General features: G+C 39.7%; 2 protein-coding genes across 8 annotated transcripts in view; one reads left to right on the top strand and one right to left on the bottom strand.

The window, feature by feature from the left end:
- Positions 1-3,837, top strand: part of KIAA1958 (KIAA1958 ortholog) — a 209,893-nt gene extending 206,056 nt beyond the window's left edge. Inside the window, exon 4 of the mRNA XM_063594261.1 lies at positions 26-3,837. Within this exon, the coding sequence (XP_063450331.1) occupies positions 26-82 (57 nt within the window). The 3' untranslated portion in view covers positions 83-3,837. The remainder of the gene's footprint in view (positions 1-25) is intronic.
- Positions 1-21,841, bottom strand: part of INIP (INTS3 and NABP interacting protein) — a 34,139-nt gene extending 12,298 nt beyond the window's left edge. For 2 of the 7 annotated variants that reach the window (XM_003810852.7, XM_057303138.2), the window contains exons 1-2: positions 21,721-21,838; positions 20,179-20,259 (exon numbers count right to left, since the gene is read on the bottom strand). In XM_003810852.7, the coding sequence (XP_003810900.1) occupies positions 20,179-20,203 (25 nt within the window). In that variant the 5' untranslated portion in view covers positions 20,204-20,259; positions 21,721-21,838. Of the gene's footprint in view, positions 1-5,515; positions 5,609-14,628; positions 14,730-15,940; positions 16,025-20,178; positions 20,262-21,720 lie in introns of those variants that run through there. The other 5 variants (XM_057303136.2, XM_055117241.2, XM_057303137.2 and 2 more) reach the window with 5 other exon arrangements.
- Positions 21,842-22,078: the final 237 nt, after the last annotated feature.

The following is a 22,078-nucleotide window of genomic DNA, read 5'->3' as shown; positions in this document are numbered from 1 at the left end:
CCCTTTTTCCTGCCTGATCTCTTAGAGCTTAATCTTCCGGTGGAAGAAGCTCTGTGGGGCCTTTCCATGCTGCACGTCATGACCTGCTCCACCCAGTCTTATGGATACGCCTGTCTCGAGAGAAGTCTTCTACTCAAGGAAAGATTTAATACAGCTTTGAGAGACAGAGGAAAAACCAAACTGTTTTTGGAAAAAACAAAGTATTCTCTACTCTCATTCAACACAAAACTTCTGACACCAAGCAATTCTTCAGTGGACACCAGCTGAGTGTCCTATAATTCAATTCTGACACTATCTACCTGGAGATAGTGTGAGGCCCCACAAGCTGAGGCTCAGTTCTACAAGACTGCTCGCCACTTCAGACGCCAATGGCAAGTAGGCAGTAGGTTGTCACCTATGCCTCTGACTGACTGGCTGTAAACCGGGGGCCCCCATGACTCACTCCTTGGATTTGGTTAATTTGCTAGAGTGGCTTACAGAACTCAGAGAAATACTTTACTTACATTCACTAGTTTATTAATAAAGGGTATTACAAAGGTTAGACATGAATAGCCAGATGAAGAGATGCATCGGGCCAGGCACGTGGGAAGGGACATGGAGCTTTAACACTCTCTCCGGCACACTATCTTTCAAGCACCTTCACACATTCAGCTATCCAGAAGCTCATCTGAACCTTGTCCTTTGGGGGTTTTCTGGAGGCTCCATTACATAGGCATGATTGATTAAATCATTGGCCATTTGTGATCAGCTCCACCTCAGTCCCTCTCCTTTCCCTGGAGGTCAGTAGGTGGGACTGAAAGTTCCAACCCTCAAATTATAGGGTTGGTTTCCCTGGCAACCAGCCTCCATCCAGGGCCCATAAAGAGTCATCACATTAGAACAAAAGATGCTCCCATCACCCAGGAAATCACAAAGGTCTTCAGAGCTCTGTGTTAGGAAATGGGGTTCAAGGACAAATATCAGAGCAAGGCTGGTGGCTCATACTTGTAATCCCAGCATTTTGGGAGGCCAAAGTGGGAGGACCACTTGAGGCCAGGAGTTCAAGACTAGCCTGGGCAACTTAAAACAACTACAAGATGTTAGGACATAAATACTTACTAGGTTGTTTGGACCTGACTATGTACTAAACAGAATGGTTATTCAAGACCTTGTGTCTACAAAAAATTGAAATTACCCAGGCTTGGTGGCATGTGCCTGTAGGCTAGCTACTTGGGAGGCTGAGGCAGGAGGATCACTTGAGCCCATGAAGTAGCGGCTGCCGTGAGCCATGATCGTGCCTTTAACACTCCAGCCTGGTCAACAGAGCAAGACCCTGTCACTTAAAACAAAACAAAACCAAATATCAGAACAAAACATTCTCCTAGTACCCCTACTGCTCAGGAAATTACAAGAGTTTTAGGAGGTCTATGTTAGGAACCATGGTCAATGAATGACCAAATATGTTTCTTATTATATCATGGTATCACAACAACCAAATTCCAAGAATGTATTACTTACACAATTGGTTATTTCTGAAAGGACAGTAAGAAGGTATTCTTCTATCTCAATTTAGGATTCAGTAAGAAGAAATGAGGCAGAACAGAAGTAGGAAATACTAAAGTTTGAATCAATGAAAAATACCTCCCAGTCTCATATCAGAGTTATGAAAACATCATTACCTAGGGAAATCCTTCCATAAACAGTTGTTATTTTCTTAGGACAGTTTGCTTAAAGTATCCCAAAACAGGCAAATTAATTCATGTTAAATGAAATGATTAAAGTAGGCTGGGTGCAGTGGCTCACGCCTGTAATCCCAGCACTTTGGGAGGCTGAGGTGGGTGGCTCACGAGGTCAGGAGATTGAGGCCACCCTGGCCAACACAGTGAAACCCCATCTCTACTAAAAACACAAAAAATTAGCTGGGCGTGGTGGCACGTGCCTGTAGTCCCAGCTAGTCGGGAGACTGAGGCAGGAGAATTGCTTGAACCTTGGAGGCGGAGGTTGCAGTGAGCCGAGATTATGCCACTGCACTTCAGCCTGGGTGACAGAGCGAGACTCTGTCTCAAAAAAAAAAAAAAAAAAAAAAAAAGAAATGATTAAAGTAGTCCTGAAAGGCTCTTTCCAGCTCCAACACATGAAGGTTCCATAATTTTCCCCAAATGTCTGCCGCTCTGAAAACTTCAACTATCTTAATATTTGTGACATTTATGCCTGTGTATGGCAATGTGATGGTAAAAGGAGCCATATGTAAATAATAACTGAAACTTTGTCAAAATAATGTTAAGGAAACATAATTAGCAAAGCAATATATAATTACAAGTCCACTGATTTAGAGAATCAGAAATAACAATTAGAATCAGAAATAACAACTATCTGGCAGGGATGGAAAAATGAGAGCAGATATAAAAGTGTACCCCAACCCTAACCCCACTGCCATTTGATGTGCAACTATGTATTTCAATATTAATATCTTTCTTCAAACCAAAATGGAGTTAAGAGATCCTTAGATTCCCAGTTTTAACAAAGCTGGTCAGATAACTATCTTAAGGAGCAGAAAAATGGTCTGTCTCTTTCTCATATTTTAGAATACCACAGTGACTCTCATATAATAGCCTTCTTTCCCTCCAGATACAGACGTAGAGAAGGGAATTGTTCTTCAGACTTCAATAATGTTTGAATTCCAGGCTACAGTATTCTTTTCATTGATTTTCTGAATTTCTAGGTGTCTTAATACCTGAGACATCTTTTAGGAAATTATTTCTTATTTGCATTAGTATTTTTATTTAAAAACGGGCCAGGTTCAGTGGTTCACACCTGTAATCTCAGCACTTTGGGAGGTCAAGGCAGGAGGATCACTTGAGGACAGGAGTTTGAGATCAGCCTGGGCAACATAGCAAGACCCTATCTCTTAAAAAAAAATTTTTTTTCAATTAGGTGTGGTGCTGCATGCCTGTAGTCTCAGTGACTCAGGAGGCTGAGGCAGGAGGATCACTCAGGCTCACTGGAATGAGCTATGATGTGCCACTGCACTCTGGCCTGTGCGGCAGAGCAAGACCCTGTCTCTAAAAAAAAAAACAAAATTTTTTAAAAGATTCTTTCTCTTTAGTAGTAATCAGAATTTAAAACGTATAGTAGTCACCCCATATTTGCGGTTTCAGCTACCTGTGGTCAACCACAGTACAAAAATAGGCCAAGGTAGTACAATAAGATATTCAGAGAGAGAAAGAGACCACATTCACACAACTTTCATTGCAGTATATTGTTATAATTGTTAATTGTATTATTATTGTTGTTAATCTCCTACTGTGTCTAATTTATAAATTAAACTTTATCGTAGGTATGTATGTATAGGAAAAAATAGAGTATATAAAGAATTCAGTACCATCTGTGATTTCAGGCATCTACTGGGGTTTTTGGAACATATTCCTCCTGGGTAAGGGAGGATTACTGTACAGATGTTTGTCATATAATATTAAACAAGCAGAATGGGGTGGCAACTCTAAAAACGCTATCCATGAGAAATTTCAGTTGAATGTACCTTTCCACTTGGTATCAATGACTTGGTCAGCTATGTGAATTCTGATGGGGTAGTCTAATTACTTTAAGCCAGAGGTTCTCACAATTTCTTGGTTCACAGTGTGCCCTTAGTATCTCAGCAATGTTTGCATGACACCCCAGGCCAACAAATACATAACCATTCTGTTTAGTAAGTAGTCAGGTCCAAACAACCTAGTAAGTATTTGTGTCCTTACATCTTGTAGTTGTTTTAAAAAATAATACACATGACATGAAATAAAAAATATTTAATTTCATTTTTAAATAACCACAATTAATTACTTACTAATGGATGTGTGCCTGGGCTTTGTATCACTTTTCAAACCTTGGAATCAGTTCAGACACCACCAATCCTCATTCCCTGTTCCACACTGATTTTCCCACAGTAGTTGTTGGTTATCAAAGCAATTGCTAAAAACCTAACTTCGCAAAGATATGATGTCATTGAAAGGAATGGAGTGCACTGTTGAAACTGTGAACTATCTCAGACTACTTCATGTGGTGTCCAACTAGTATAGGTAGTTCTGTGTTTGCTTTCAAAACAATTTTCCATGAGGCCTCTGGGATTTTTCCATGGGGTGCTAGGATGCCATGGTGTATAGTTCACAAACCACAGCTTTAGATCTTTTCTTCAACCACTACCCAAGCAACTGAATGACAATTTCTCTCCCATTTTATCAGGGCCATCTCCAAAAAGACTTATAAATTAGGTATATATAATATATATATATACCAAATTATATTATATAATATATAATATAAAGAATATTATATAAACATAACTACTATAATTTTTAGGCATTAAGTTAAAACTGCCTATATTTGACGATTTTCTACCTACAAAAACAATTTTATAAGATTCATCAACTTTTTAAAAAATTACATACTTGTATGTCTTGATTGGCTTGGTCAAGAAGGAAGAGCCTCACTTTCAAAAACTTCATGCATGTTTGACAATCAGAGCATAGGTAGGTATAGTAACCTCCCTGTTTCCGTGGAAATCAAAGGTGGAAATCTGTAACTATAGGCTCCAAACTAACATTAATATAGTTCCTGGCCAAGAGTGGTGAGCTATGCAGTGAGCTATTTTTGCACCACTGCATTCCAACCTGCACAAAAGAGAGAGACCCTGTCTCAAAAAGAAAAAACAGAAAACAGATATATATATATATATAATTTCCTTTGACTGTTAGTCAACTATATATTAATACGGTTATAAAAGCAGCCCACTGGCCAGGAACGGTGGCTCATGCCTGTAATCCTAGCACTTTGGGAGGCTGAGATGGGCAGTTCGAGACCAGCCTGGGCAACATGATGAAACCCCGTCTCTACTAAAACACAAAAAATCAGTCAGGTGTGGTGGCAGGCACCTGTAATTCCAGGTACTCAGGAGGCTGAGGCATAAGAATTGCTTGAACTGGGAGGTGGAGGTTGCAGTGAAGCCAAGATCGTGCCACTGCACTCCAGCCTGGGCAACAAGGCAAAACTCTGTCTCAAAAAACAAAAATAAAAATAAAAGCAGTCCACTAAGGAGAGTTATGTTGTTCTCATATATTGCTCTATTTACTACTTCACAGTGAGCCTGTTACCCAAATAAGCAAACAAATCATGCTCTTACAATGAATCAGATGGAAAGGTGTAAATACAGGTATTATTGATTTTATACAACAGACGTTTCCCTAAAAGTTACGTAATACGAATTAAGGTAAGATAATTATGGGAAGACGTGTTTAAGTATACTGGAATGTCTCATTTAGAGGAATCCAAAGGTGAGTTCTTTGTAAAGTGAAGAATGTTTTCCAAGGGAAATTGGCACTCTCCCATTTGTATATATACAAATTGCACATGCTTATTGTCAACTAAAGGACAAGACTTGTTTTTCTCAGTGGAGGCTACTACATTTTTAGAAGATAATTATGTGGTTCCATCTTTTTAGCGATTAAGAGATACTATAAATATAAAATAGGGCCAGGTGGCTCACATTTGTAATCCTAGTGCTTTGGGAAGTTGAGGCAGGAGGATCACCTGAGGCCAGGAGTTCAAGATCAGCCTGGGCAACACAGCGAGACCTTGTCTGTACAAAAAAAAAAAAAAAAATTTTTTAATTTAGCAGGGCATGATGGTGTGTGCCTACAGTCCCAACTACTTGGGAGGATGAGGCAGGAGGATTGCTTGAATCTAGGAGTTCAAGGTGCAGTTAGCCATGACTGGACTGTGCCACTGCACTACAGCCTGGGCAACAGAGTGAAACTGTCTCAAAAATATATATATACACATACGCACACACACACACATAATTCTTGAAAAGCAAATTTTAAACTCTGATAATGTCTAAATTTTGTCATGAGCAAAGTAAATGGCCACATTGGAAAATCCTGATCTGTTGTTTACAGCAGTATCAATTTCCCTCAAGATTAACTTGTTCACACAAAAATATTTTGGGGTCACTGTCAGTAAGTATACATATATAAAAATTATATGAAGTACAGCCAACAATGGAAAAAGCATTAAAAAGCCTATAAAGATAATCTGATCGATAATGTTCATATGACTAGGAGCACAACTGAGTTTTTCAATGCCCTTCAACATACATAAACTTCTATAAATTATTTTTTAAAGTGTACAGTCTGATTAGTAATATTGAAAATTACAATCGCACAAGAATATTTTTGTTTTCAAAGTACATGAGAGTGAGGGTGGCATGGGAAAGAGAAAAGTTGTGCAAAACGCTCATGTTCCAAGTAATGTAAGAATTTTTTTATTATTTATTTTTTTTAGACGGAGTCTCGCTCTGTCGCCAGGCTGGAGTGCAGTGGCACGATCTCGGCTCATTGCAACCTCTGCCTCCCAGGTTCAAGCGATTCTCCTGCCCCAGCCTCCCAAGTAGCTGGGACTACAGGCACGTGCCGCCACACCTGGCTAATTTTTGTATTTTTAATAGAAACGGAGTTTCAACATGTTGGCCAGGATGGTCTTGATCTCTTGACCTTGTGATCTGCCCACCTCGGCCTCCCAAAGTGCTGGGATTACAGGCATGAGACACTGTCCCCGGATGAAAAATTTATAAATGCTAAGAGTATGATGTAAATATAATTTGACAAATGATTTTCAAATATAACACCAAGCTGACAGGATAGCTTGATTCAATATTGTTTGTATGAATTTTTTTGTGTGTGTGGAAGAAAATGAATTCAACAAAAATACTGCAAGATATCAGAAGAATATTCAATTGCTCTGGTTTTGTTTAACATTTCTGAACTAGGTTGAGCTTTAAATGAAATTCATTCTACCCCCTCCTCCTCTCATTTTACTTGGCCAAGAACTTTGCCAACTAGTGAAAAGGGGTGAGAGGAAGCATTCCATGGCAGAGGGATCTTCATACGAAAGTTCTATGCCAATATGATAGTGTTCGTGGTCAATGCAACCTTATAATAAAGAAAAATGGTAAGATAGAAAAAGATTTAGTAATGTTAAACTGGACTGCCATTATTAACATATGTTCTAAGAGAAACATGGTCTCCTGCTCTGTCACTACAGTGGCCAGCAAAAATGCCTCCCTCCTTATCCTCAACTCCATGTTGAACAGATTTTGGTCTCTAATACTATTCTCCATTAAGAAGGAACCAGAGGCCAGACACAGTGGCTCACATGTGTAATACCAGCACTTTCGGAGGCTGAAGTGGGAGGATCATTTGAGGCCAGGAATTTGAGACCAGCCTGGGCAACACAGTGAGACCCTGTCTCTTTAAAAACAAAACAAAACAACAACAACAAGGGAGAGTACTAGTTCCATGTCTTAGGGCAGGAAAAAAATATCAAAATGGGATTGGACTATCTTGCTTCTGACAAGATCCTGAACTCCTGGTCTCAAGTAATCCTTCCACCTCAGCCTCCCAAATGCTGGGATTACAGGCCTGAGCCACTGTGCCCAGCCAAGAAGAATTTTTAAAAAAGGTCCCAGGGTAAGTGCTAAAAGGACAAAGAAGCCAGCTTGAGGTTAGCCAGGCTGTCACAATTTGAATATTAGAAAGAGAATAATAATTACAGCTAAGTGGAATAAATTAAGTCTGTGATAAGCCATGAATTCATAATGAGATGCAAAAGGGAAAGCTAAGATACATAAAAAGATAGTTGTAAAGAAGGGTGAAAATAATAGGGTATCCAATGTCTTATTATATTAATAACTAGGTTGGTGTTAATACTTAGGTGTTTTGTTTCTCCTGTTAAGTATATGTCTATTTATGAAGTATAGCCGTATACTTTTTTGTTTCAGTACAAGGAGGGTAGGGTAGTTACAAAGAATTGTGTGTGACTAAGCCAAACAGTTCGAAAAAAAGCAGGTCACATACCAAAAACAAGAAATTCAGATCAGCACAGGCCCTAACACATACAGCAATATGTATTTTTAAAGGAGACGCAGTGGCTGATGAGTGCCTTTGATCACACACAATGACTGAGTACACATTGTGAGTTCTAAAACGGTGAATTAGTCCAATATCCTAGAGAGCTCACAGTACAGACCGGATCCCTGATTGCTCAGGAAAGGAAACATCTATAATTCCTAGCACCACTGCTACCAGAAAAGGGCAAGTTATAATGACAACAGAGCACTGAGCTATGAAACACTGATCACAGAAAAAATAAAGAATATTTCAATTAATGGAATAACTCTAGGCTGCAAGAAACTAACAGTCTATGAGAAAGGCATGAACTTAAAAAAAAAATCCTCCTGAGCAGGTAACATTCAATTATAGAGGGGAACTAATGCACACCAACTTTAGGTTGCCCATCAACACAGCCTTTGGGTAAGCTTTAGGCATAACCAAACCTTGTGTTTTAATTAAGAATCAAATCCATCAACAACTCTGAACTCTCGGTAATGTGAAATTTTGCCTTGTTTTGGTAGTGGTAAGATTACTGTAACCTACAAAGGTATAGAAAAATTACTATAATTCTGGAAAAGTATAGAAATAGAAATCTGGAAGAGTATTATAACTCTAGGGAAATATAAAAATGCAAGTATATCAGCTGAGTGCAGTGGTTCATGCCTGTAATCCCAGCACCTTGGGAGGCCAAGGCAGGAGGTTCACTTGAGCCCAGGAATTCAAGACCAGCCTGGGCAACATAGTGAGACCTCGTTTCTACTAAAAATAAGAAAAATTAGCTGGATGTGGTGGTGCACACTTGTGGTCCCAGCTACTCAGGAGGCTTAGGCAGGAGGATGGCTTGAACCTGGGAGGTCAAAGCTGCAGTGAGCCATGACTGTGCCATTGCATTCCACCCTGGGTAACAGAGCGAGACCCTGTCTCAAAAAAAAAAAAAAAAAAGTATAGAATGAATAAATTAAACCAACAGGTTAATATTTTAAAATACATTTAATTTTAAGTAAATTTTTGACCACTATATAAAGTGAAGTTTAACAGACAGTATAATTAATTATAATTGTAACTTAAACTGTTATTAAATATAATTTAACTAAGTAAGCTTATAAACAATGTCTAAATGTTTTTTAAAAAAATTTTTTTGAGACAAGGTCTCGCTCTGTTGCCCAGGCTGGAGTGCAGGTGGCATAATCAAGGCTCACTGCAGCCTTGACATCCCCGGCTCAAGGCATCCTCCTGCTTCATCCTCCCAAGTAGCTGGGACCACAGGCATGTGCCACCACACCTGGCTAATTTTTAAAAGTTTTTATACAAATGGGGTCCCCTTGTGTTGCCCATGCTGGTCTCAAACTCCTGGGCTCAAGTGATTCTCCCACTTTGGCCTCCCAAAGTGCTGGAATTACACGCATAAGCCACCACACCCAGCCTAAATGTTTAAAAAAATTTTATTTTAGAACTTTAGTGTATTAGATAAGTAGGTTTACTAAACTGAGTATTAAATTATGAGCAGTGATGAGTATTTTTCTCCATGCCCCAAATATCTTCAGACATTAAAGAATGAAATGGAACAGAATGCTTGGGAATTGGCAAATAAATACAAGTGACTCTAGCCCAAATTATGTGTGGAAAAAGCAGTGAAAGAAGCAGCTGGGAAGGTTAAGAAGGAGCCATATATTTAGGGACCTTGTATTACATGTAGATTCTTAGTTTGATCAAATAGGCAATGGGGAGCTACTGAGAGTATTTAGAAAAGGACGAGGCAGAGATCAGTCTTGGCACGGTTACGAACACCCTCTGGTGGTAACAGAGAATAGATTACAGGGTAGAAGAGACCTGCCGCAGGGAAAAGTTAATCCAGGATCGGAGACAGGCAGTGAGATAGAGACTTGTTCAAGAAATAATGCAATATGAAGAGGTGCTCAACGCCATTGATCATTAGAGAAATGCAAATCAAAACTGCAGTGAGATATCATCTCACCTCAGTCAAAATGGCTTTTATCCAAACGTCAGGCAATAACAAACATTGGCAAGGATGTGGAGAAAAGGGAACCCTTGCACACTGTTAGTGGGAATGTAAATTAGTACAACCACAATGGAGAACAGTTTGGAGGTTCCTCAAAAAACTAAAAATAGAGCTCACTGAAGCCTCAAATCCCTGGGCTCAAGCGATCCTCCTGCCTCAGCCTCCAAAGCAGCTAAGACTATAGGTGTGCACTAGCACACCTGGCTAAATTTTTTTTTCAATTTTGTGTAGAGACAGGGCCTCACTATGTTGCCCAGGCTCATCTTAAACTCCTGGCCTCAAGCAATCCTCCTGCCTCAGACTCCCAAAGTAGTGGGATTACAGGCATGAGCCACCACACCCAGCCCATAATTTTCTATGGTAAGATTCTCTTAATTTCAGGGTTCAAACTTACTCTAACTAGGGCATCAATATATAACTTTTAACAATGTTATACTCACTACATGAGGGTTTCTTTTTAACCCATATAGTCTCCTGATATAATTCAATGCATCTCTTTTTAGTCTCAGAAGCACGAAGATGTTTAATATATTATCTCATGTATGGTAAGAACTATTACTTTAATTTTTAAAAATAGTATAGAAACAGGGTTCTTGCTGTGTTGCCCAGGCTGGTCTTGATGGCCTCAAGTGATCCTTCCACCTCAGCCTCCCAAAGTACCAGGATTACAAGTGTGAACCACCAAACCTGGCAGAAACTATTTATTTATTTATTTATTTATTTATTTATTTTTGAGACGGAGTTTCACTCATGTCGCCCAGGCTGGAGTGCAATGGCGTGATCTCGGCTCACCACAACCTCCACCTCCCAGGTTCAAGCGATTCTCCTGCCTCAGCCTCCCGAGTAGCTGGGATTACAGGCATGCGTAATCATGCCAGCATAATTACGCATTAGCCACCATGCCTGGCTAATTTTGTATTTTTAGTAGAGATGGGGTTTCTCCATGTTGGTCAGGCCGGTCTCGAACTCCCGACCTCAGGTGATCCGCCCACTTTGGCCTCCCAAAGTGCTGGGATTACAGGCATGAGCCACTGTGCCCGGCCTCTTTTTTTTTTTTTTTTAAACCAAGCCATGTTTAATATCCCTTTATAACTAACCTTTTTAAAAAACAAATAAAAAATCTGTTTCAAACTTTTTTTTTTTTAAGAGACAGGATCTTGTTCTGTTGCCTGGTTTTTGTTTGAAAAAACATTTCCACTTTTGGAACTATAACACTATTTCCATTCATAATCACGTATGTTCTCATTTTCTCATTCATTCATAGAAACATTTTGACTCCCACACATTTCTTTTTTTTCCTCCCGCACATTTCTTTGTCACTAAAAACATTCTCAAGTAACTAGCATTACATCAGATTGCATTTAAAATCTAAGAGCTGATACTCATTTTCCTTTAACAGCTCTATCACACTTAAAGACTAACTGAAATTCTTCTTATTGTAAAAAAAATCTAAAGCTAAAAGTGAAAATTATTTTGATTATGCAGTTATGGACAATCTACTACACTTTCATAACAATAATTTTTAAAAGATTACTTAAATCCTGTCGAGTGGTTATCCTACAAGCTATATACTCTTCACAACTATATAGTACATTAAAGTACCATAGTTGAGACACCTATGTTTAGTACTAGAGCAACGTCACTGTGGCACTATTAACATGTTTAACATGTTTTCAGTTATTTATTGATTCAACAAATATTTATTGTGTTGGGAACTAAGCCCTCTTTCAGATCTAGCAGTCTTTCATGCTATCGCATACAGGCACAAAGTTAGGTTCTAAGGATGCAATGATAAGGCAAAACTTGACATGATTCTAGCTCTCATGGTTTTCAAACTGTCCAGTGAAAATAGAGATCAATCAAATTATCACATGAATGAATGTGTAATTAAAATCTAACATGAGTAGTCTGAAATAAAGAAACCATTTGATGAGCATTTATAACAATCATTATTGTAGGAATGAATGCTAAATAAACTTGACCTAGCGTGAAAGTGGGGGGAGCAGTGTCAGAGAAGGCTTTCAAAGGAAGTGATGCTTGAACTGAAATCTAAGGCATAAAAGTAGGGGTGAGGAACAAAATAACCTTTCCCCCTTTAAAAAGATCACTCTAACTGCAATGTTGAGAATAGACAAGAGAAAATAGTCAGGAAACTATCACAGTAGAAAGAGCTAGAGATAATAAAGTTTTTAGTGGATGGAAATGCAGAGATACAAACGGATCCAATAGCTATTTAGGAAGTTAAATCAGGAGGAGAGTGATGGATTCAATATGAAGGAATGAGGGAAGAAGGTGTCATGGAGGGTTCCTAGATTTTTTTGGTTCTTGCAGTTAAATATGCATTAGTTTTCTATGGCTGCTGTAACAAATTACCCAAAATTCGTGGCTTAAAACATCACAAATCTATTGTCTTATGGATCTATAGGTCAGAGGTCTCACTGGGCTAAAATCAAGATGTTGCCAGGGCTGCATTTATTTTCTTTATTTTTTTTGAGACAGGGTCTCACTCTGTTGTGCAGGCTAGAGTGCGGTGGTACGATCAGGGCTCACAGCAGCCTCAACCTCCATACTCAAGCGATCCTCCCACCTCAGCCCCATGCCCAGCTAATTTTTTTTATTAACTTTTTTTTTTTCAAAGACAGGGTCTCTAAATGGATTCTAGGAAATAATCCATTTTCTTGCTCTGTCCTAAATCTAGTTAATGACGAATGTTTCCTATATCTTGCAAGATTAAAAAATTACTCAATCATTAGCCACCTTTCAGAGTTTACCAAAAATACATAACAAAGAAAAGGAATCAAGCCCTAATGTCTGCTCAGGTGATCTGTGTTCATATTCTCTTTCACCTAGACCTAAGGACTTACTTCTTTAAAACTACTGCCACTTTTTCTACCCATTGAGGTTTGTAAGATGATGATGTATCTTCTGCTTGAATCAACCTTTCTTCCCCACTTATTTTTCTTTTCTTCTCACATATAAACTCACAGGCCCTTTTCATTTAAAGCATTTTCTGCTTAATAACCAATGTAGACGATTAGATTAATCCCAATAAAGATCAAGAAGAGGTCTTTTGCCCCTTGTCTCGAGCGCCCAGTGGTTTCCTATCAGATCTATCATCAGAAGGTTGTAATTCCCCCTACTGAAGGGCGGTATGGGAAAACAGAATGAATAAGGAACGTGGGACATGGAATCAACGTGGGTTCTCACCTCAGCACTACCACTTACTATTGAATATTAGGAAAACTACCTCACCATGCCTCAGGACCAAAGGGGATAACAGTAACACTTCAAAGGGTGGTTACAGGAAATACAGAAAAATATAAGTAAAAGACCTAGAACACTGCCTGCCACATGGTAGTTGCTTAATAAATACACACTATTATTGTTATAATTATCTAGCATTCTTTCTCCCTAGTCATCAGGTTAACATCACTAGATTCCTGTCATCCCACATTGACAATTCTCTGTCAGTGAAGTTTTTCATTAGATAGGCCACAACTAATTGGCATGCAGCTTTCTAATTACATTCACATTTCAGAACTCCCAGGCCAGTCTGAGTGCATGTGTGGATCCTATACTCTCTCCTAACTACACAAACAGTCTCAGATTACTTTACATAATATTCTTCCCAGTTACAATTTCAATCTGGAGCCTACAGGTCAAGCCTAGCATCAGAAATCTAATTCATTCTCTTTGCCATAGCAATTAAAATGCAACAAAAAGAAATTTAGCCTTCAGAAACCTACTCCAAATTGTGTCTTTGCATACAAACTCTCATCTTTAAAAAGGTACAAATAGAAGAATTTTCAGATGCTATTTATGCATCACTGCACTGGGACAAACTCTTAATTGAGAGGTGGCATACTTTAGTATAAACCTGAGGAATAAACTTGCTTTCCTTCTGGACCATATATGGTTTAGGTGAAGACTTGTACTTGGGTCTGAGGTCAAACAAGACACTTCCCAGGAGGCTTGCTGTTCCACTCCTATGCAGCATGCTGAAATCACAGCTGAGAGCACCTGGACTGGTCCAAAATCAATAGTTCCTACTACCTGATCTGCAGATCTTATGGTTACTACTATAAGCATTTTCAGATATCTGTAAAATTGAAAAAAATCAAACAAAAGAATTCATGTTCCTTACTCAGTATTTCACCAGGTCTCTCTAAAATCAGGCTGAACCAATCCAATGCCATCACATCATCATAGGACCTTGACATTTACCAATAATGAAAGACTCTGTGCTGCTTTTGGTACCTTGTCCAAACCCCAGGTTGACAATCTGCCTCTGCATATTAAAATTCTCATGATTGAAAGCCTACCAAATGTTCTACACTACATTGGACAGTATGAAGAACATGGGACTGCAGTGACTGTCAAGGGCGTATGAAATTTAGCAGTTCTGATTACTATGACGGCATGAAAGACTGCTAGATCTGAAAGAGGGCTTAGCCCCCAACACAATGGAATTGTTCTCTACACCAGACATAATAAGTAAAATCTATTTATTTACATTAATAAATTACAACACATAAAGATTTTTTTAAATCATGGTTCTTTCAGTTATCATTTTAAGATAATTAAGGCCCTTGGTATTAATCTCCATATTAAGTAATTCTTATACATACAAACAGTACAGAAATGATTTACTACAGAAAGTAAAATACAGCCGGGCATGGTGGCTCATACTTGTAATTCCAATGCTTTGGGAAGCCAAGGTGAGAGAACTGCTTGAGAACAGGAGTTCAGGAGTTCAAGACCAGCCTGGGCAACAAAGCGAGACCCTGTTTCTACAGGAAAAAAAAAAAAAGAAAAAAAATTAGCCAGGCGTGGTAGCATGTGCCTATAGTCTCAGCTACTTGGGATGCTGAGCTCAGGAGTTAGAGGCTGCACGGAGCTACAATCACACCACTGCTCTCCAGCCTGGGCAACAGAGCAAGACCCTGCCTCTTAAAGAAAAATTAAATTAAAGAGAGAGAGAAAAATACAATAGATCTGAATAAATAAGAATTTTAAAATTTCACTGGAGTCCGGGAGTCTCTAGAACATGATGTGGACTCCCTCTGCTGGTTCCTAGTAGCAGCAGTTCCATGACATCAACAAAAATCCCTGACAAAGGAGCAACGGAAGCCAAAGGGCTAATCTAAATTCATTTCTATTTAGATTAGGGGATGTTTCATAGTGGATCTGACTATGGGTCAGTCAAAGGCAATACTAAAAATGATTGCGTTTTTACTACAACTACGAAAAAAGTAACCAGCATATTGTAAATCTCTATTTGTGCGAATGGTGGGATAATTTAAAATTTATTTTCATTTGCAGTGCATTGTGTGGTTTTTAGCAGCGTATTATCTTTCCAAAATAGTCTTCTCTTAGTTTTCATCTGAGCTCAAATTAAGTTATTTTTAATATGGGCCCTTATAATTTAATGGAAAAATAAAGAGGTCAACAACCACAAGGGAATGTGGACCTATGATTAGTCCACAGAGCACACAAATTGCACATGGCTATGTGAGAGGAGAACAGAATGGTATTAGCTGGTTACAGCTGGGAAAGCTGTCACCACAACTTACTTTTTACAATACTATAATTCAACGAAACTCGTGTAACCTTTAGTTTGTCCTAAATATAACTAATAAACTAAAACAGAATCAGCAAGCTTTCAATTTCCAGTACTGGCAGAGTAGTCTGGTTGGTCTAATCCTGCCACAAATATAATACTAAAATATTAAAAATTCGCTATTTAAAGGCACTGGAGTCTGACCAGTATCAGGCAGAAACTGCAACTGGTGAGATTTGGGAACTTGTGGCCTTTTGCTTGAAGCATTCCCCAGTCCACTAACAGCTTGGTTAGCCTCACCTTACTAGCTTGAGGTGTCAGAGGAGAACTCAAGTTTAGGGCTGACAGAGTAGCAAAAAAATTAGGGGCAAGGCTTGAGGGAGAGGCAGAAGGAATAAAGCCCAATTCATGCATATAAAATCCACTCAAAGTTTCACTCACTGCTGAACTACACATATCCAGGGGAGATCCCAGGCAGCCCATCAATAAAGCAGCAGGTGGAAGCTGAAAAACACTGCAAGATTTCTGCCCAACACAGGAGAGACAAGAGTTTGGAGTTGAGTATGAGTTGAGACAAGCTGTCTGCTAGAACAAAAATCACATTTCAGAAGAATATAACAGAATCCAGAGTTTCCACAATGTCCAGTACCCAATAACAAATCACGACTTAAAAGAAGAAAAAGGAAAACGTGATGCATATGCACCAAAATGCTGTCAACAAAAACCAACTCCAAGATAACCCCAAATATATAATTAGCAGTCAAGGATTTAAAATCAGCCATTATAAATATGTTCAAAGACTTAAGGGAAAAAGACATAATAAATAAAAGGGGTATTTTAGCAAAGAAGTATAACTATGGAAAAGGACCAAGTGGAAATTCTAGAGCTAAAAAGTAAATTGAAACAAAATGTTCACTGGATTGAATGAACAGCAGATTGGAGATGGCAGAAGTTATTAAAGTTAGAGCATTAGAAATTATCCAATCTGAAAAACACAGAAAAAAATATTGAGGAAAAATAAGCAGAGCCTTGGAGTATTTGAATAATGGATGGAAACATCCCAAATTTAGTGAAAGACATCAACCTACAGATCCAAAAAGCTCAACAAACCCCAAACAAGAAAACCACCTCTAGGCATACCATAGTCAGACCACTGAAATACAAAGAGAAAATCCTAAAAGCAGCCAGAGAAAAATAACACATTACATACAGGATAAGAACACCACCATTAAGAACACGAAAAGGCAAGCGAGACTGGGAGCAAATACGTGCAAAACATATCCGACAAAGGACTTGTATCCAGACCGAAAAATGAAAACAAAACAACTTGCTAATAAAAGAAATAACCCAATTTTTAAAAAATGAGTAAAAGATTTGAACAAATACTTCATAAAGGAAGATTTACAATGGCCAATAAGTACAACGAAAGTGCTCAGCATTTGTCATCAAGGAAATGCATTTTAATACTACAATGAGATACTACTTCATACATTCTAGAATGGCTAAAATTAACGACTGACAACAGTAAATGTGAATCAACCAGAATATTCACATATTGCTGGAGAGAATATAAAACAGTACAAAGAGAGCTCGCTTCGGCAGCGCATATACTAAAATAATAAAATGGTACAGGTGGCCCAGCATGGTGGCTCATGCCTGTAATCCCAACATTTTGGGAGGCCGAGGTGGGAGGATTTCTTGAGGCCAGGAGTTCAAGACCAGCCCAGCCAACAAAGCAAGACCCTCTCTCTACAAAAAATAAAAACATTAGCCAGGCATGGTGATGCATGCATGCAGTCCCAGCACTTTGGAAGGTAGAGGTGGGAGGATCGCTTGAGCCCAGGAGTTTGAGGCTGCAGTGAGCTTCATCCACCTCAGAGCCCAGCCTGAGCAACAGAACAAGACCCTTTCTCTTAAAAAAAAGGTATCTGAGGCCGGGCGCAGTGGCTCATGCCTGTAATCCCAGCACTTTGGGAGGCTGAGGCAGGTGGATCACCTGAGGTCAGGAGTTCAAGACCAGCCTGGCTAACATGGTGAAACCCCGTTTCTACAAAAAAATTAGCCAGGCGCAGTGGCACGCGCCTGTAATCCCAGCTACTCAGGAGGCTGAGGCAGGAGAATCGCTTGAACCAAGGAGGTGGAGGTTGCAGTGAGCTGACATCACGCTATTGCACTCCAGCTTGGGCAACAAGAGCAAAACTCCATCTCAAAAAAAAAAAAAAAAAAAGTACCTGCAAAAGAGACTTATAAATGCTCATAGCAGCTTTATTCACAACAGCCAAAACTGAGACAACCCCAAAGTTTACAAACAGAAGAATGAATAAACAAAATGTGATAAAGTCATACCATGGAATACTACTCCACAATAACAAGGAATGAACTACTGATCCATGCACAATATGGATGAATCTCACAGACAGTATGGTCAATGAAAGAAGCTGGACCAAATGAGTATACACTTTAAGAGTCCATAAGTTTAAGACAAAACTAAGATTAAAAAAATCAGAACAGAGATGAGTAATTTAAAAATATGAAGATGGGTCAAACATACATAGAGTCAAACAGGAATTCAGACTTGATACAGAACGGAAATAGAGGCGTCCTTCAAGTAGTTAAGCGGTTAACTACTTGCCAAGTGAGATTCAATACTTTATAGAGAGTAAATTTTACTTTTATACACATTTTAAAATAAAAACTCCTTGATAGCAGCAAATGTGTCTGACTTGATTTGTTTTGGAGCTATCTTAACACAGGTGAAATGTGTACAAAAGTTTTTACAGCAACGAAGATAAAGGCACAGATAATGTGTGATGACAATAAAACTTCTTTAAAAGTGGTTCTGATTTCAAGTAAAAGAGCAAGCAAACATAGATGTCAGAAGAGGCCATAAGGTGAATAATGTGAATACAATTTCAATGTAAATAATCTTAAAATAGATTAAAATATAAGATTAATAATATAAAGGATGTTGTATATCTGATCCAATGTCAGATCTACCATCATATGTTGCTTAACAACAGGGATACATTCTGAGAAATTCATTGTTAGGTGATTTTGTGTTATGCAAACATCAGAGTGTACTTACACAAACACAGATGGTATAGCCTACTACACAACCTAGGCTGTACGGTACAGTCTGTTGCTCCAAGGCTACAAACGTGTACAGCATGTTACTGTACTGAATAGTGTAGGCAACTGTAATACAATGCTAAATATTTGTGTATCTCAACATAGAAAAGGTACAGTAAAAATATGGTTTAGGGAACACTTATTCTATTTCATGAAATGAAGTGTTGCCTGATTCTAGAATCACAAATAAAGCCAATTGAGATCTTAAAATACACACATACATACACACATACACACATACACACACACACACACACACACACACACACACACACGGTTTAAAAGACAAAAAATGGTATACCTGTATAGGGCATTTACCATGCATGGATGCATGGAACTTTCAGGACTGAAGCTGCTCTGGGTGAGTCAGTGAGTGAGTTGTGAGTGAATGTGAAAGTCTAGGACATTAGTATATAGTACTGTATACTTATAAACACTGTACACTTAGGCTGCACTAAATTTATTTAATTTTTCTTTCTTCAATAATACATTAACCTTAGCTTACTGTAACTTTATTTTATAAACTTTTAAATTTTTTTAACTTTTTGACTTTTGTAATAACGCTTAGCTTAAAACACAAAACACTGGGCCAGGCACAGTGGCTCATGCCTGTAATCCCAGCACTTTGGGAGGCCAAGGCGGGCGGATCACCTGAGGTCAGGAGTTTGAGACCAGCCTGACCAACATGGAGAAACCCCGTCTCTACTAAAAATACAAAATTAGCCGAGCGTGATGGCGCGTGCCTGTAATCCCAGCTCCTCGGGAGGTTGAGGCAGGAGGATTGCTTGAACCCGGGAGGCAGAGGTTGCAGTGAGCCAAGATCATGCCATTGCACTCCAGCCTGGGCAACAAGAGCGAAATTCCATCTCAAAAAAAAAAAAAAAAGTATTTTCTTTATATCTTTATTCTAAAAGTTTTCTATTTTTAAAATTTTTAATTTTTTTTACTTTTTAAACTTCTTTGTTAAAAATGAAGACACAAACAAACACATTAGCCTAGGCTTACACAGGGTCAGGATTATCAAGATGTCACTTAGGCGACTGAAATTTTTCAGCTCCATTATAATCTTATGGGACCACCATCCTATAAGCAGTCTGTCATTGACCTAAACATCATTATTCAGCACAAGTGTATTTCAAATTTAGAGTTTTACTTTGCTGTTCTTCTTTTTTTCTTTTTCTTTTTTTGAGACGGGGTCTCACTCTGTCGCCCAGGCTGCAGTGCAGTGGTGCAATCTTGGCTCACTGCAACCTCCGCCTCCTGGGTTCAAGAAATTCTCCTGCCTCAGCCTCCCTAGTAGCTAGGATTACAGGCGCCCGCCACCATGCCCAGCTAATTTTTGTATTTTAGTAGAGACCTGACCTCAAGCAGTCCACCCGCCTTGGCCTCCCAAAGTACTGGGATTACAGGCGTGAGCCACCGCTCCCGGCCTGCTATTCATTTTTTAAATTCTGGCTACAGTAACTGCCCTATACTAAATTTTCTCTTATTCAAATACATTTACTATATTGGGGAAATGTTCATAGTAAAGAAATTCCTGCTGTCATTACCTTGTCCTGAAGAGTTTGCTGCCATTTTCCTATTTTGTTTCAAGTATGTCCAGTGGCAATTGGTCAGCACTTCACAATCACCTGTAAAATATGTGTACACACATATACAATGCACCATATTTTAATCACAAACTAAAAGGAACAGCTAGCCTCCTTACAATGAAATGTTTGCTGTTTCTTAATCTCTTCAGAAAGATACATTTGTGCCGGGCGCGGTGGCTCACGCCTGTAATCCCAGCACTTTGGGAGGCCGAGGCGGGCGGATCACGAGGTCAGCAGATCGAGACCATCCTGGCTAACATGGTGAAACCCAGTCTCTACTAAAAATAAAATTAAAAAAAAAAATCAGCCGGGTGTGGTGGCAAGCGCCTGCAGTCCCAGCTACTCGGGAGGGCGAGACAGGAGAATCGCTTGAACCCCGGTGGCGGAGGTTGCAGTGAGCCGAGATCGCGCCACTGCACTCCAGCTTGGGCCACAGACCGAGACAGCGAGACTCGGTCTCAAAAAAAAAAAAAGAAAGAAAGAAAGAAAGATACATTTGAAATGTACACGGACTGAAACAAATGTAAACTCTGCTAGTGCCTCAAGCATTTAATTAAATATGGCATTGTTTATGCTTGCAGATGTTCATACCATTTAGCATTACTGTCTTTAATAAACATCATTAGGTTGTATTTACCAAATATATCAACCAATTGATAGAGTCAATATAATCATGGTGCTAGGAAGAAAAATCATTCATCTATGGTGTCTCTGCATTCGTCTAAAACACATACCCAAAAACTACTGTGTACACTGAAAGCTAAAAAAGGTAAAGGAGTACTGTATCTGCTCTGCACCATACACTGTGTAAGATGCTCGAAATTAGTTCCTTTATTTATTTATCACCATTTTATAGATGAGGAAACCGTACCCAGGGTCATAGAGCTAGTAAGAATTATTTGGGCTGCTGGTTTCCAAACTTCGTGCTTTCGTACTAAATCCTGGGGAGATCCAAGATGGGCAAGACCCTAATCCTGCTTTCAAGGAACATATAATCAGAAGGGAAAATAAAGTCTTATTCAAGCAACCATACTATTAATTAAAAAAAAAAAAAGCTTAACAAACCCGCTCTTTAAAAGGTGGGCACAGTGCCGGAGGCAAAGAATTGATTTGATTGGCAGCAAAGAGTGATGCCTTAGTCTAGGGAGCCCGGGAAAGACACAAGGGATAGAAAACAGACACCGGTTTTTAGTAAATGAATCGTTAGGTGTCTCCAGCGGCTGAAACACAGAGCGAGCAATGCGGGGTTAGGACTGGAGGACAACAGGGCCATCTTGTGACAGGGTAGACTGGCGTGCCAGAAAGGTCCCTGCCTACGGATGTGCAGAGCCGGCTGGGCCTGGGCTGTGAACGAGACGAAGGAAGCAAGTAGGAGCCAGAAATGTTGGGTGGCAAGGTCGGAAGGGAGGTCGCTGCCTGTAGCAACAAAGACGGCGGCGACAGGTTAGCACCGGAGCCACACTTTTCTATTGCCCGGTGCCTCCAGACTGTCGTACTTACCTGGGACCCGAGGACACCGGGACTGCCTCTCCTTACAATCGCTGCTCTTAAAGGGGGCGCGACCACTTAGGCAAGAGGAGCTCAACTCGCTGCACTACAACCTTCCCGCCCCCGCTGCGCTTCCGCCTCCTGACTGACGTGCGCCCCAGGGAGCGGAAACCCCGCCTCCCGCCGGGACCCAACGGCCACCGCCCGTCGTGATTCGCACTTTAGCGGCCACCTCAGTGCAGACGTCACTTTTTTTTCCAAAGAGTGACAATCGAAGAGGCTCACGGGAGATGCAAACGGTACTTTTGGGGGCTGGGCCAGGGTGGGGCGTGGCCCGGGGCGGGGGAGGGGCGGGGCTGCCAGGCAGGGG

The sequence above is a fragment of the Pan paniscus genome, chromosome 11 (assembly GCF_029289425.2).
Source record: "Pan paniscus chromosome 11, NHGRI_mPanPan1-v2.0_pri, whole genome shotgun sequence".
Taxonomy (NCBI): Eukaryota; Metazoa; Chordata; class Mammalia; order Primates; family Hominidae; genus Pan; species Pan paniscus.
This window is presented reverse-complemented; position numbering and strand designations above follow the sequence as displayed.